The 17567-nt window shown below is 29.2% G+C and overlaps 2 protein-coding genes across 3 annotated transcripts in view; one reads left to right on the forward strand and one right to left on the reverse strand.

Annotated features, from left to right (window-relative positions):
* Positions 1–13348, reverse strand: part of LOC111641243 (rho GDP-dissociation inhibitor 1-like) — a 27748-nt gene extending 14400 nt beyond the window's left edge. Inside the window, exon 1 of the mRNA XM_023387382.1 lies at positions 13197–13348. The gene's annotated coding sequence lies outside the window, so the exon portion shown is untranslated. The remainder of the gene's footprint in view (positions 1–13196) is intronic.
* A 423-nt stretch (positions 13349–13771) lies between these two features.
* On the forward strand, positions 13772–15740 carry LOC111641241. 2 transcript variants are annotated; one of them, XM_023387379.1, is made up of 7 exons: positions 13772–13966; positions 14135–14422; positions 14485–14669; positions 14792–14988; positions 15081–15222; positions 15291–15533; positions 15626–15740. In XM_023387379.1, the coding sequence occupies exons 2-7, from the start codon at positions 14361–14363 to the stop codon at positions 15712–15714; spliced, it is 918 nt and encodes a 305-aa protein (XP_023243147.1). In that variant the 5' UTR covers positions 13772–13966; positions 14135–14360; the 3' UTR covers positions 15715–15740. The 2 variants fall into 2 exon arrangements, with proteins under 2 accessions (XP_023243147.1, XP_023243149.1); XM_023387381.1 differs by lacking the exon at positions 13772–13966 and having other exon boundaries at positions 14316–14422; positions 14472–14669.
* Positions 15741–17567: the final 1827 nt, after the last annotated feature.

Consider the following 17567-nt stretch of genomic DNA (forward strand, 5'->3'; position numbering starts at 1 on the left):
AACAGAGAATAAACTGCCCAAATACCCTTAAACAAAGGAAAAGTACGTCCTTTATGAAGGCATAGAGCCTTTACTACATGAAAATGAAAATTAATGAATACACTGTGTACAGTAATTTACTTGATAAGACAGACCTCAGAAAAATACTTTATGAGGCATAAACCTGTCTATAATGAAAATTAATTAACTAAGGATTTTTTTGCCCTGCCAGGGTGTGGCCAAGTTATCCGGAGTGCCGGGTTATCAAGTGTCGAGTTTGAGGCTCTACTGTATTAACAAAATGTCAAAATATTAGAACAAATAACTAAACAGTTGTTTAATCCTGAAAACTAAAATATTGAGTAACATATCAACTATATTTCAAGTCATTCTCAGCTTAGAATTAATTAGAATAACATAATTTTTGATTTATGCTTAAAGATTAATTTTTTTTTTGTTCTCTAAAACTAATTATTTAACAAGTCATCATAAACATTTACTTGAATATTGGATATTTTGTAAATAGATCAAGAAAGCAATTTTTTAAAAACAGTGTTTATTAGATACTTAATAAATATAGAAGACAGCAACTCTAGAATGAAATAAATTCTATCTAAGTTAAAATTGTTTACAATAAACAAACAGTAATATAAATATATAAAACTTGCAATTTATTAAATTCCAAAATCATTATTTGATTTATTTAGTAAATATATAATAATATTAATTACTGTATTTAATTTTCCTGAACTAATTATTTCATGAATTTGATCCTTGATAGAAGAAGAAATGATTATCTAGTAATCGTATGAATAGTCGACTTTTGCTCTATTTCACAATATTTCTCAAATTTAAATTTTTTTCTTAATTTACAACTTTTAGATTTTGACATTTTATTATAATTATATTCCCAAGAAAATAATAATAAATATGATAAAAGATATTACTATGAAATAATCTGTAAAAAAAAATCTGATTAGTAAGTATTTACTAATCAGATTTAAACCATGTAATTTATATTTCTAATTTATTTTACGTTGATAATTTTTTTATAATTGTTTTTGTAAAATCAATAACACTTTTGAAAAAATTTGATACTTTTTTCTATAAAATGGAAATGCAATATTTACATTTTAAATAAAAAATCTTTAGATCTTGAATTTCATACAAACATTATTCTAACATTAGAAGAAACATGAGACAAAAAAATTATAAATTATGATCAAGCATAAAATATATAACTAAAAATTTAAGTGATTAAAATATTAAATCAGTAAATTACTTTACTTTGTGCCTATCAGTCAGGAAAATGTATAGCTGTGTATTTTACCTGACTGATATAAAATTTTTGAGACAGCCTCGTAAGTTATCCAGTTCCAACAAGGGGAAAAGATAATGAAAAACAATGACTCAAGATTTTGTAATCAATATATGATCTTCAATCACCATTTATTTTTATTTATTCTCACATGACCTGTAAAATACCCAAGACATTCCAACTGCAATACAATAGTTTTGGTCATTATTTGTCTCTAAATAAGAATAACTTATTTTATTATATATTAATTAGAAAAATATTTGAAATACATCATTATAGCATTTTAATCCAACAATTTTTCTGTTACAAAATCTAAAGATAATGCTAGATTCAATAATATATCAATATATTGGCCAACAGATGCAATTCTATCTACATTTTTTTTTCATCTTTCTTCTTACTTTAATCTGTTGTTTAGATAATCAACTTTTTGATAACAAGAAGTTTTGTCATTTTATGAGCAGTAGAGCCTAGAGCACATTTTTGGCACGACAATTTGGTTCTATTTGCAAATTCTCTCTAAAGTACTCTCTGGTTCTCACCTCACAAAATGTAGTTAAAATTTTGTAGTAAGTTCTTCCTGTAAAATTTCAATTAAATGAAAGCTTATTTTCTAACAGATTATGTAAAGTAAGTAAAATTCACATCATTCTAACAAAGAAACCAAATCATTCTTGAGCTAATTGAAATGCTGATTAAAACAGCTGTTCATAAATGATGTCCACACTGGAAGGGAGGGAGGGGTTACGACAGCTCGGACAAAGTTAGACAAGGGAGAGAAGGGAGTTGAGCTTCAATGAACATCCATTTATTTTTATTAAATTTTATACAGTTTATTCATTTTATTATATTTATTTCAAAATTTCTTGTATGTTTCATTTCTATGTATGGTATCTATCATTCATAAAGTGATAAAGGTTTTTTTTTAAGAGAGGTTGAATTTTGTTGGACATCCAAAGATGGGAGGTTATGGAAACTTGGACAAACTGAGATGAGAGGAAAGGAGAGTAAAAAAAAAACAAATGTAATTTATTGACAGCCCCTAATTGGTTTAACCATTAAAACAGGTAATGGAAAATTATGACAATCAAATAATTTCTTAAAAGGGTAACAATCTTAAGAAATTTTAGTATAAATTCCTAATTGTTCCATAGAGAAATAATACTTATAAGTTATGCACTATAAGATATAGCTGTCCTATTTATAGTGCATTTTGCTTCTGTAATCGTTAAAACTTTGCTTGGTCAACAAAATTTTGATTACATTTGAAGATAATTTTAAGACCTAGTTAAATTATGAATTTTTTTTAACATGTTACTGACAGCATATCAGTTATCTCCTTGTATATAAAGACATGACTAGTCTTAACAAATGTATGACCCAATTGGATCATTAAGAACAAACTAAATTGGCAAAAACTTCACATTTAGCATAGTATTAATACTAAATCTATATTTTTACAAAATAGAATAATTCCTGCTTTAAAATGAAAATTTCTTCCCTTCATGGAGATTATAACTCCATAAAGAGGCCACCTGGAGCATAAGGTCTAATTAATCTAATCTGGCTTAAGATTTGACCTTTATAAAGATAATTATTTGATTAACCATGGTGACCTGACCATTTTTTTAAATGTTATATATATTTGCATTCCACAATCAAATATTTTGGTCCACTCTTTATTCTCATTTTTAAAACCTGCAGCTGTTAGTAATGTTTCCATTCACTTCTAGCATATGATTATGGTAATTGAATTTCAGCAGTTCAATTTTTTTTTTTTTCATATCAGAATGAGCCTATAAAATTTTTATACCAGACTAAGAATCATCATTATACATCGTGATCTGTTATTTCATATACACGATTCAGAATATTTTAAAAATTACTTGCAAAATTTTTCAATTTTAAAAATCTTTTAAAACAGTCTGCAAAATAGTCAATACATAATCATCACAAATTACATTAAATGAAAAAAATAAACTATTTTCTTGGTGATATCAATAGTTGAAATCGTAACTAAATCAGCTTAACAGATTTTAAATTAAAATATTTTAAAACTTATAAAAATAAAAACACCAAAGATTTATAGTTTGTCTTTTTGGTAGGTTACTCCACTGTTTTAAAAAATCCAGCAATGAGTTGCTTAACTTTCCTGGTAACATTTGGTGGTGAAATCTGTTATGATATTTTATTTTAAAAAACTATATTTTAACTATTATAAAATGGCAAAAAGCTTAATTTTGAGGGTAGGGATGAATTTTATAAAAAATTGTAAATGCTAATAATGAGTAAAATTGTCATTAAGTCCAACCCTACTCAAGATGTGACACACAACCCCTTTATTTCCCCACCCATTGATCTTTAACCACCAAAATTTAATAGCATCAATCTCCTAATATATAAACCTCCCTGCAAAATTTCAGAAATTTTCCACAAAAAAACACAGGAGTTATTGAGCTTCAAAGAGGGTGAACAAAATCGTGCCCCACACACTAATCCATATGTACAGAAGACTTCAAAATTTTTTTGCATTTCTCGACATTTCAAGGGCCCAAGTCCAAAAATGTAAAAATCTGGGGAAGATCATTTTTTGACTGATTACCAAACTTTCTTTCTGTTAAATATAACAGAGCTGGGAAAGTAAAAACTTGCATGTATTAGAAGTAGTGTGCATAACATCAAAGGTATCTTCTTACCACCTATTTACAACAAAATGAGTATCAAACTTTTCATACAGTAGAGCCTCGATTATCCGACCCCCGATTAACCGACACCTCGGTTAACTGACCGTCCTAGTCAGCAAATTTCAAATGTCTGCTAGTGATGTGGTGCTACAATATTTGGCTATGTCTTGGCTACTTTAATATTATTTTATTATTTTTACGTGTTTTAGCTGGCAACACTCATTTGACCATGAAAAAGAGCCAGTATTTAAACGAAGCTTAATTTTCTAATTTTTAACGATACAATAGCGACGATTATTATTTTAAAAAATTTTTGTTAGGCTTAACATCGATGAAAATTCAACGCGAAGTAGGTTAATAGCGATATACTAATATACTAATTATATGGGATATAATAATATACTACACTAATAATGGATTTTTTCATACTTTTCGGTTATCCGACCAACCTCAGTCCCCAATTGAGTCTGATAATCGAGGCTCTACTGTACTTTTCTTGAACTCACTATGCAAATAAATAATGCAAAGTGGCTCTCTGATGGTTCAATTAAACGTCATCCAAGGTCCACGAGAGAAATGATGAACTGTTGGTGCTAGACTATTTTGGGGCTCCCCTTTCCAAGAACTTGCTTATACAAATAACAAAGATATTGAAGTAGAAAAATAATCTAGTATAAATGTTAGCCCTTGGCCAAAGTTATTTCATTATTTGGGAAAAATATTCAGAAAATAAACAATTTTTTAATTTTTCCCCCCTCTGATGCACCCCTAAAGCTCATGAGCCCAGTATAGTGCCCTGGTTATACCCCCTTCTTGTAGAGCTTGGGGACATCTATTGTATTTTTATAAATTTTAAAATTATTGTCTTTGGTTTTGTGATTATTTAATTGTAAAACATTTTATTTTTGCCTATATTCAGGATTATACATTTTTGAACTCTAAATTCCATTACAATTTTTTTCAATACTTTACTAATTGGTATTTGCACAATATCATCCATTATAAGAATATAAACATTCCACTTCTCAAAAATTAAATATATGATAGTAATGACAATAAAAGTAAAAATTTATCTTTTGGCATTACATCAATTATAGAACAAAAAAATTAGCAGGTTAAAGACTTAGCAAAAATTATAATTAACATTGACATTTTCTAGCAAAAAAAAAAAAAAAAAAAAAACCATTTTCAGTTAACATTAATAGTTAGTTGTATTTTTGATTTTTTAAAATAAATTTGGATTATTAATCAGTTGTGGATGTTTGCTTGAAGGTTACCTCTAACTCATTAGGGGCTATCTATAAAGTACATCCACATTTTTCTTGAAATTTTTACTCCCCCTTCCCCAACTATCTCAGTTTGTCAAAGTTTCTGTAACCCTCTCCCCTCTTTGGAAATCCAACAAAACTCAACTCCCTTCAAAATCTTTATCACATAATGAATAATAAAATGCATAAACTGTATAAAATTTAATGAAATAAAACATGTCTATCGAAGTTTAACCTCCCCTCATCTGACTTGTCATAACCCCTCCCCACCTTCCAGTGTGGACATCATTTATGGACAGCCCCATAGAGTAGATGGCTGAACTGTTAGAATATCATCTTTCTGCTCTAGGAAACCCAAGAATGAATCCTGATGGGTCAAAAACAAACACTTTTACTTGCTACTTCTGGCACTGATGTTTAATATCAATAGATAAATACAAGAAAAATATTTTTGACTGTTTTAGTGGCCCTCCTCAGATTATAAAAACTTTTTTTACACTCTTTAAATTAGCTGGTATGTTTTAGAAACCACTAAAGTGGCTAAAAACATTTTTCTTCTTCTATTTAGCTATTAAACATCAGTGCTGGAAGTAGCAAGTAAAAACAGTTGTGTTTGTTGAACTATTCCAGCTTTTAAGAATTTCTTAGAGCTGAAAAATCATAGAAATTTTTTAGGAATTGTCCATTTTATAAAGGGGGAAAAATTAAATTCTAACCCATTATTGGAAACCAAAACTTCTCACTTAGTTTGCTTGATGTCACTAACACAGTTTTGTCATGTGTGTCAGCTTGAACTTTTCTCTTTAATATCATGTCACATATAATCTTAAAGAAAAAATATTTATTCTTATACATGTATATGACTATGTTCCAAAGGTAAATATTTAATTTTATCTTATCCAAAGATCAATAATTTTTCAGCAATGTTTTAAGTTTCTTTAAAAAGATCAAACTTTGAGTCATAATTTATCCAAGCTGAATAATTTCTCAGATTTAGATATTATCAGACTTTTATCCATTTAAGTATAGAATGAATGTTATAATGAAAGATTTCTTCCATTAGTTCATACTTCAATACAAAAATTTTTCAGTGTAAAAAAGAAAAAACAGCTTAATTGTGTGTTCAATTTCAACAAACTTCAGTAAATACAGTTATATCTGTTCTATTTGTCTACATTTATATTATATTTTACATATTTGTATTCCTGATCTAAATCCAGTTTGGTTTTAAAATAGCAAGAAGATTACTTCTGATTTCCCAACGTAGAAAAAATAAATTACTAAAAATGTTGAATACTTTACCATTAATTATGAAAAATACAAATGCCTCAGAGTGTAAAATTTGAGCAAATAAACTACTGAAGATATGTCTAAAAGTAATGACAAACTGTAATCCACATGACAATTTTAAAGGTATCTACATTGAATATTTAGACAATATTATGTTTTTATAAACTATAAAAAAAATATCTGATAGATTTCAAAACTTTGCATATATAATGTGAAAGCAGGTCCTAAAACTATCATGAAAAGTCTTAAAAGACAGCAATTATGAATTTGATAGAAAAATTACCAAACAACAGAAAATTTTGTATTAAATGAAGTATCCATCCTTTGTTTTCTTTATAATCATATTGTCATCTTTACATTTGTATAGCATTTATCATCATCTTTATCCTATAAATTAAAAAGTTAAATAAAGTAGATTTTGTAAGCATTATTTATTTATTTTTTTATTATTCAAATATTTGACCCATGATTTACAGTTAATAAATTCTTGAATTCACTTTTAAAAAACGGTTTGCCATTACTGGTTTATATTTTCAGTGAAACAAAGATTTTTACACCTTTTTAGAACACCTTTTTTGTTTGTGAATATATAAAAAAGAATATAAGAAAATAAAATGTACTCTATACATTTATGTAAATGAATAGAGTACATTTTATTTTCTGCACCCTTTTCATTTTGGGTCATTTCAACAAATGAAGTAAATACTATGTATAAACTGAAAATTGATAAACAAAAAATGTGTTTGCATTTTGAAGTATTTCTTGTTCCAGCCTACGTCAAAGTTTATAAAGACCCATATAACTCCAGCTTTCACAGGTTTTACTGTACTATAAAAAGATACTGATTATTTTAATATATATCTGATAAATTTTATAACTTTTATATTTAAACTATTTATTGCTACAACTGATAATGTATCTTTAGAAAAAGATAAATAAATATATTTAAATTTTGATTCTATATTGTTCAGAATAGTCATATGAACTTAAATTACAAATTCCAGTTACAGCACACTAGTCATGTTAAGAATTTAGTCAAATCTAAAAAAATTAGCATCTGAGATAATTTGTATAGTACTTTGTTCAATGTTAACTGGAATTTAAGGTGATAATTGTGATAGTCAATGATTTTATGTTAATCTAATCAATATCAACACCCATAAACGATAAAGAAATACTTCAAACTTCATAAATATGAAATTTTGTATGGCACCATTTTCAGAATTTTTTCAAATTCAACTATATACTATATTGATTTATTTATTTCTTATGCAAGAAGGCCACGCTAAAACATGATACATAATGATAAAATATATTGAACAATACTAATATGCATTATTATTATTAGATATGTTTGTAAATCGTTCAGACTTACAATTGAACGTTATTTAAACGGCATTAATTAATCGAATATCCATCCATGAATGGTTAAGAACCTAAGGCAGAGCCCAGAAGGGATTCGGAAATGTTTGTTTTTTCGATATTTTTTGATGTTTCGTTATCACACTGTAAATTGGTTCCGTGTACGCAGTTTTTTTAAGTAATTTCAGTGTGCTGAGTGGTTATTTAGATATGTTTTTATTTAGAATAATCTTAATTCAGTGTGTCTTTTCAAAAAAAATATAAACAAAAATAAGTATTTGAAATAACAGAAACAACATTCTTTTAAATGTTTAATTTAAAAAAATGTTTGTGTTTTGTTCTTTTATACAAGATAATTATTATTGTTGTTGCTCGTATTCTGAATATAGAGGTCTTGATATACCAAAGAGTAACCAAACCAGGCTAGTTTTCAGATCAGTTAGAGAAATGGTTCCCAAAGTGGGTGCTACTACTCCCTGGAGGGTGGTGAATAAACCTAGGGCGCAGAAAGAGGCAAGGGGAAGGCTGGAGTCAGTAGAGTCCAACATAGCAATTATGCTATCCATCCTGGGCAAGATAGTTATTTGCCACCCCTTTTAAATGTAGACACAGTGTAATTTTAATTGAAAGATCTGAGGGCTTAGATCTCACATTTAATTTCTTAATTATTTCCAAAAAGTAAAATAATTGATTATCTGCAATTAAAAATATTTTATTTTTATTTTCTTTGGCCAATTTTGCCACCCCTTGCATTGACCAGGCAACCACCCACCTTGCTCACCCTTGTATTGACCTCTGGGAGTCAGTCTTAACCAAACAATAACTATAGGTGAGGTTACTGACAACTTTTCCTTTTCCATTAAAACAGGTAAGAAACATTGCATTTAATAGTTTGCAGATAAGAAGAACAACATATGGTAATGACACAAAGTGTGAGGTTTATAGAAAAGTTTTTTAAGAATACTTCCAACCTTTCTCACACAAGGTAAAATGGATTAGGGATATTGGGTATAACCTTATGGAACCAAAGGGATAATGGCTCAAAAAAGTTTGGGAATCAATCAAGTGTATAATATATAAGTTAATAAACAGTGTTCATATAGTAATGATATAACTTAAGTGTTTAAAATTGTTTTACTAAGAAAGGCAAAGACTGATTTGAATTGTTTATTGTCCACAAGTAGCTTGGTTCGAAGTGCACTATCATCTGGAAATTTTTGTTGGTTCAAGTGATATACTTTCAGACAGGTTAACAGTATGTACCAAATTATATTGGGTTGTTCGGAAAGTAAGTTTGTTTTTTTTTTACCACTAGACGGATTAGTCGTATTTTTCCTGCCATTTTCATCCTAAACTGTATTATCATTATATATTTTGATAGCTAGCATTTTAAGGCTTATTTGTAAAAAATTTTGTTTGATTTTGTGTAATTGTTTATTTTTTTGTGTTCCATCAAATATGGAAGATCAAAAGCAGCATTTTCAGCATATTTTGCTCTTTTATTACCGAAAAGGTAAGAATGCTGTTCAAGCAAGAAAAATTTGTGTGATGTGTATGGAGAAGATGTATTGACAGAACGACAATGCCAAAACTGGTTTACAAAATTTCGTTCTGGCAATTTCAATATTGAAGATGCACCACGTTCTGGATGGCCAGTTGAAGCCAATGAAAACAAAATAAAGGTACTGACTGAAGCAAACTGCTGAATAACAGCACGTGAAATCACTAAGAGATTAAATTTGTCAAATTGAACTGTTTATGCTTACTTGAAACAACTTAATTTTGTTTCAAAGCTCGATATATGGGTTCCACATGTTCTTAAAGAGAGATGCTCTTTTTGGTGGGATTTTAAGAAAATTTTTTTTTTGGAGCTTTTACCAGACAATTTAACAATTGATTTGAAAGTGTACTGCCATTGAGTAAACAAATCGAGTAATATCATCAAACAGAAAAGGTGGCCAGAATTGATCAACAAAACACATGTAGTGTTTTACCACGATAATGTCAAATTTCACACAAGTTTGGTAACTCGTTAGAAACTGTTATAACTTAGATGGGACGTGCTATTGCACCCACCATATTCGCCAGATCGAGCACACTCAGATTATTACTTGTTCCAATCCATACAAATTTTTTTTAACTATAAGACATTTACTTGAAATGACAATGTCAAAAATCACTTGGATCAGTTTTTTTTGTAAGCAACAATCAAAACTTTTATGAATGTGAAATCATGCTACTACCAGAAACGATGACAACAGATATTTGACTAAATGGTCAATATATAATGCAATAAAATATTTATTTATTATAAAAATATTGTTTTTTTCCGTGAGGAAAAAAAACGAACTTACTTTCTGAACAACCTAAGAAATAGCAGTTCAGATTGGCTGTAGGTTCTTCATGTAAAAGATAGCTGTATATTAATTTTGCACAGATTATTCTCAATCATTTCAATATTACTTCCTCTTTTCAATTTTGTCGTTGACTAAACATCCAAATGTTTAAAATAGATTTCAGCATAATTTAGTTATTTGTCTGCAATTTTCAATAGAAGTGTTTATACCACTGTAAAAATCTTTATAATTAGGGCTGGAAATATTTTTAGTAGTTAAGTTAATCTGTTTGGCAAGTTTGTCAGTTGTTTTTGTTTTTCTACATTCTGCATGTCCAGGAATTCAGCACATGATTTTTTTTTCTTTTAAGTTAGTTGTTCACATAATATAAGAACAATTGGTCAATGTTGGTGGTTGCCTCTATTTTCTTTCAAAAGTATGTATAGGTACTTTCAATGCATGAAGTGAATTTGTATACAAAACTATTTGTTCATGATTATACTTTTTTATATGGTTCAAAGTCATGTATACTGCAAAAATCTCTGATGTAAACATCATATTTGCTGGTAACTATGCTGTCTGGAAAAGGCCTATCTCTGTAAACATAGATTTTGAAAACTAGTACTAAGACCAATGCTCTTGAAAAAGTTTTTTTGATTTTGGATAATCAGTGAGAGAAATTATCACTACTGCAGAGGTAATTCATCATGGTGGTTTGATCCAATTTTGTTTTTGTCTTGTAAGTCATGGAAAGATTTAATTCTTGAAGGAATTTATATAAACCTATAATGAGAAAAATGCAATGTATGAAGGCTTTATTTGTAAAAAAGGTTCTGTTATTGATAAGTTAAATGATAAAGTTAGGACAGTATAGAGTTAGAGTTTCAAATAATAATAAAACATCTCAGTAATAAAGATAGTTCCATTTTCTTCACATACAGACTAGGAATGAGTGCAGTTTGAAACAGTCCTATGTAGAGGCATATTCCAGTATAATATATTGGATAAAACAGACATAAGTTTAATAAGGATGCCAATCTATATATGATGCTCTCAATTAAGTTTTAAGAGAATCAATGTATGTATACTTTCCTAACAGTTTAGCAGTTAGTTCTCCAAATAAGGTATAGCTTTTTAGGATATCCATAGCTCAGTTGCCCATTTTTAAAATAATAAATATTGGATTCAAAGTAAGAACACTTATCTACCTAGGATTATCCCAAGGAATTTAATATCTATGTGAAATGGGACAGAAAGTCCTCCTAGAAAGGTCTGAGTACCTATATGGAATCCTCACATTCTGCAGGAGTGAACACAGGCTATTTTTGTTCTGGAGAAGGTAACCTCATTTAGGTTTGCCCATGAATATTTTATTGATTGTTATTTGGAATCAATTGTTGGTATGTGTGCTGCTGCTGCTGCTGCACAGCATAATTGTAGTTCATATAAATACAGTGTACCTTTTACACTAAAATGATAATCTTAAAACCTTGTTGATATATAAAGTGTTACTGATAAACCCTTGAGACATTCCATGTTCTTGTAGGTATAGCTTGAAAAGAATATTTTCAATACAGATTTGTTCCTCCGGGACAGATTTACAATGGTAAAAATATTCCTGCCACGGATCCAAAATGTCAGTTTGAGATGTCAGATAAAGCATTTATTTATCATTAACTCTTTTATTTTGTCCATGCAACTACTCAAGGCAACTGGATAATAATTTTGTGAATTGTAGGTCATTTATTTTGTTTTAGAACTGGGACAATTGCTTTTTATAAAATTGTGCATGACTTTGTTTTATCTATATGCAGTTATAGATGACAAGAAACATTACTTGATACGCTGGGGGCCAAGTTCCGAAGCACAACATGGGGATTATTGTCAGGGTCAAGTTATGTTTATGGTACAGTTTTTAGTTCCTGTATTGCAAAAGAACTACTGTACAAATCAGTTGGTGTCTTACCAAACTGCACAGATTTCTCTCCTTACAGTTTTACATTTTGGAACGACCATCGATTAATTCGACAACGAAAGCCAACGTTAATCTGAACATCCGCTATCAATACAATACCAAATTTTTGACAATTGTAACAATACAGAAATTCAGACAAGCCTATATATCCTTTCCATTATCTTATTTTAATCAGATTCCATTAACATTAGTCTTGATTTTAATTTAAAAAGAACTTAAACAATCGATCTTTCAATGAATTATCAATTCGATCGATTTCTCATCGTAGAGGCGATCAATATTTTACGTAATCGATCAAAACTTTTAAATCAGTTAACTTTCAACCTATTTATTTGTGTGCATATCGAACGCGTACTCAATTATCAAATATTGATTCTTTAACGACACATAAGCTGATATTTCAAAATTACAAGCATTTTAAATCAGAATAGATTTAAATTTGTTCTCTTTTTATTTGCTTAAATGTGATGATTGTAATGAATTAGACAATAAATTCATCCAGAACCTTCTGTAAAATGAATGACTCATGAAATTCCACTGAATAATTAATTATAAAAATTTATTTGTGTTTTATTAAAAGTTTCTTTTCCCTCAACTTTTATCACAAGGGAAAGGGAAAAAAATTAGGGAAAAATCAAATTTATCAAGAGGGAAAAATTAACAGATTTTAACAGATTAACAGACATTAGGGATATTTAAAATTCGAAATATCCCTACGAAAACAAACAAATTTGAAAAATATTTAATTAAATTATATAATATCGATTAAATTTTGACGAAATTCTCGTCAAAATTAAATTATTTCAACTCTTAATCAGTTTGAAGGGGGAAAAAAAAAATTCAAAAATTAATTTCCTTCCTTCTGTCGAGCCCATTTGTGAACTCCAACAAAAAAATATAATTGATAAAGCTCATTAAATTACATAAACGTTTATATAAAACCATATTTAATTAACTTATAGTATGTTTAATATTGTAAATTACCTTATTAAAATTTCTTACGGCGAACGGTTGTCAAAAAAAAATTCCAATTTTACCGAGAGGAATTAATTTTCCTTTTCTTCGCTATATTCCTCACCTATACTAGATGGCGCCACGTGAGTTTATCGTAAAAAGACAGATCCGCCAATTCGTCGCCTATTACGTCATCGCCGATCACGTCAGTTCGGAAACGAACTGTGTAATCGGAAAAAACGACCGTTTAAAATAGTGTTACGCGTTTCTCGATTGGTTTAAAAAATTATTACGATAATAAATACGTCATTTTTATTTTTTATTTTTTTATATTTTTTTTTTTACCTCTTTCTCTACTTAATACACCAGGCATATCTTTTCTTGTATGCTAGGCCGATGATGCAGGCATTACCTATATATACAGTACGGCATTCCATTCTTCTGCGTGTACCGTTTTGTTTGTTTTTAAACACTACGATGCGTTCCACGCTTCGTTCATTTCTATCCGAAAAACCTAAATACACGTTGATAAGAACAGTAATAATTACATTTATTGTCGGCATAAATGAGTATTTCGTTTGTTTTCGACTTTACCAACTCAAATAGGACACAGAATAAATTTAAATTTTCTAAGTGTGTTAAGAATACAAGCTTATTCATTATATGTTTCGAATGTAAATGTAAAACGCGGTAAAAAACATAATCTAATATAACATCACGTGATAAAAGATATAGGTATTTATGACATCACAGTTTGGTTACACGCTGTATCAGCCATTTTACTCCGTTATATAGTAAAGGTAAAGTAAATCGTTATTTAATTTTTTAAAATTAACCGATTTTATGCGACTTAGAATGAATTTATAATTTAATAATCTTTTTTTTTAAATTTTAGTCTATTTTTCGTAAAAGAAGATAATTTGATTATGTTTTTATAGTAATTTTATTATTTTAAATCCCGAGAACAGGTGTTTAGTTATATTGATTTAATTACGCAAGTGTCATATGTGATAAAGATAACAGAATAAACTTTTTACCAAAAAAATTCAATGTTTTTCAATTGTATTTACGCCCGTTTCATTTATTATTGATATTAAATATTTATTGTATTTGTTATATAACAATACAATCATAAAAATTGGGAAGAAAAGAATATTATCTTATATCTAATTTTTGGAAAGAGGATCGAAAAGAATGGCATTTTATGATTTAACTCTTCTCAGTAACGAAGTCCCTCATATGTATCTTTCAAAAAAGTAAGATAAATGATTATATCTGTTGTTAAAAGATAAATATTATATCTAGTATTTGAATACAGTTATTTAGAATATTCACGAAAAGGATATAAGATGAGAGATTACGTTACTACTTCGAAAAGAATCGATACTATTCATCCTTTCAAAAATTGTTATCCATTTTTAAACGATTCTTATACTCATTACACTTATTTTAATGATAATAAAGGAAGAGAAGATGATGATGTTAAGTGTACTAATCTTCCAGGTTTGATTATTTTAGATATTCTATACGTATTATGATTCTAAAATCACATGGTTAATTGCTTCATATTTCGTATGCTTCATTGAATTTTGTTTTATTAATAAATGTTTTTATTCTTACAACAGATAAGTATTATAGAAATAACATACGTTATGTCGATTTTATAACCGCTCCAGAAAGCAATCTTCAAAACTTAGATCCTGATTCAGATTGGAACGTATACAGTGAATATTTGTCTCATAAATATATTTCTTCCCGAGCACCTCTTTCCTATAAGAATTTATCAGAAAGTACATCACGTCAAAATAAATTTTCTGATAAAGTAATTCTTTCAAATGATAAGATTTCATATTTATTTTCTTGGAAAAAAAATTCAATTTTAACAGGAAAAAAAAAATTGTTGTATGTCTTTAGTTTCAAACACATGTTCAATCATTTGATCAGCTACCAGTAAACAGATTCGTACCTTTATGGCCAGAGCATAAAGTTAATAGAAATTTTCAAGATAAACCTCTTTTCATGAGCACTTCTGATCCAAGAAAATATTATGTTTCAGGTAAGTAATGAATTTTTTGTAAACGAAATGAAATTCGTAAACAGGCAAATTATATAAAACATTTTCAGGTTATACCGGTCATGTTCCGCGCTTAAAATTTACTTATGGGATGACTTATCCTACCGCAACAAATCAAGCTCTTTGTCAGTTTACAAAAGAAAGATCTAGTCAGAAAATTTTTGACAACAACTCCATTATATCTAGTTTGGCAAAACCGTCCAAATCTAAAATACGTGAAGCTCATATTCCTAATCATGCTCTTCCCTTCCTACATACAGGATTAATTCCTAGATACACCGGGCATATCCCAGGTAATTATTTCTAATTTAGATTTAAAAAAAATAATATATATAGGCCTATAAAGTAAAAGTTATTTCTTATAATACCGATTTTTAATTTTCAGGTTATAAATTTATCTGTGGAGATACATTTGGTAAAGCTACATTAAAATTATCGGGAGCGGGTCGTTATCCTTCAAGAAGATTATTTTAATTAAATTTAAATAAATGTTCTTAAAATTAAATAAATAAAAGTTTAAAAAATTTATTGATTAGCGACTAACACGATACAGATGACCGAGTGATTAGAGTGGCAACATATAGTTCTGGAGTGTCCGGATCGAATGCCGATAGGTCGAAACCCCTGGAATTTTTCGGAGCATGATCCTTCCGGATATTTCGGGAATCGTCCCTTACCATCTGGCCAATCCATTTAGGACCGGACCTAACCTATAATGGGCTTGCTAATAGACCTTTTCAGTGGCTACAGGGAGGAAAGCGTTAACGGGGGTTTAGAAAAATAAATAGAGCCTCTCTGAATACTTTCAGCACAAACCTTAACTCAATACTGTTTGTTGGGCAGGGTCGACCTTAGGAGGTGCGGGGCCCAATTAGGAACAAATTTTGTGGGCCTCAGGTATGGAAAGCAATCAAAATGTTCACTTAAAAAAATGCACGAGAGTCAATAGACCAAACAGATGTAAGCCACATTTTAATAATATAAAACTGCATACATGTAATAACAAGTGACAAACAAAATTTGTATATCATCTCTGAAAAGTACATGGCCACAATACCGCTTGTTCTAGTGACTGTGAAATGATTTATTAAAAATATTAATTTATTTTTGTACTGCTTTTTACAGTAATCTTCCGAAAATCAGCGACTTCATAGTCAATAAAACATGTGAATTGGATGGTTTTCTCTTCGTTCGTTCGTATTTTAATCCGTTTTTTCCTATAATCAAATGTCGAGTACAATCGCCACCCCATCGAGCAACTTCGCCACAGCTTTCGGGGAAATTCGCTAACATATTATATCCAAAGCTTTTTTTTTATTTTGCGTTGTTGTGTGTACTTGACAAACCGAGAGTCGATTACACTCTACTGCGGGACCTCCTTAGGCACGGGTCCAATTGGTTCGATCGACATAAGCCTTGTCTTGCTGTAGACCATATTCAACACATTAAAAAAACAAAGCAATACAATGTACTATACATACTGTACAGTGTTTTTTACAAATTTAAAAGTTGCGCGAAAAACGAGGTACAGTGCATCGCGCACTGAGAGATAAAATATTTGATGTATTTTGATGGGTAAACCCAAGGTCTTAGATTATAAATCTAAGACCTTGGGGTAAACCAGGTATTGGGCTACAAGCCTACAACTATATACTGCACGCACTGTACTATCTGCTATTAGGCGTATTCAAGATCTCAGCGGGTAGCCAGCACCTCTCAGCACCCCTATTCAAAATCCCAGGCAATTTCCGGTTGTTGTCAGCGTACTGTCAGAAAACTGCAAGCGACTTTTTCGATGCTGGATACGCCAGCAAACACCAGGAGACTCGTAAAAAGTTTATTTTGAATTTATTTGTTGAATAAATTCGGTTAGTACATTAATTGAATATTTTAATATACAAGTATATTTACGTAAAACATCACATAATTTTTTTTAGTTAAAGTGTAATCTTAGGATTGATCTTCGTTATATATAACTCCTACGGAAATTTAAAAAATTTTCCTCTCTCTTTTTGAAATACACTCGACCCCCCATAACACTGTTGATGATTCCGTTTTATATGAATTCCATGTTGTACGAGTTACTTAGATTTTACAAATACGTGTGTCGGGCTGTGAACGGCTCACGTATTTGTCAGTTCTATATTAAAGTGATTCGAAGATTAAACTGTCATTTTTCAAAATTCATATGTAGACTATATATTTTAGTTCTATAATAAAATTACTGTAAATTTATTTAAAGTGTTTTTGTAAAATATAAAATTAAGGAATTAAAATTAATACCAAAGAAATTAAAAAGAAAACACCGTTCATTGTTATATGATAAG

This window comes from Centruroides sculpturatus, unplaced genomic scaffold, assembly GCF_000671375.1.
Source record: "Centruroides sculpturatus isolate CEXI.00-Female unplaced genomic scaffold, Cexi_2.0 scaffold1523, whole genome shotgun sequence".
NCBI classification, from domain to species: Eukaryota; Metazoa; Arthropoda; class Arachnida; order Scorpiones; family Buthidae; genus Centruroides; species Centruroides sculpturatus.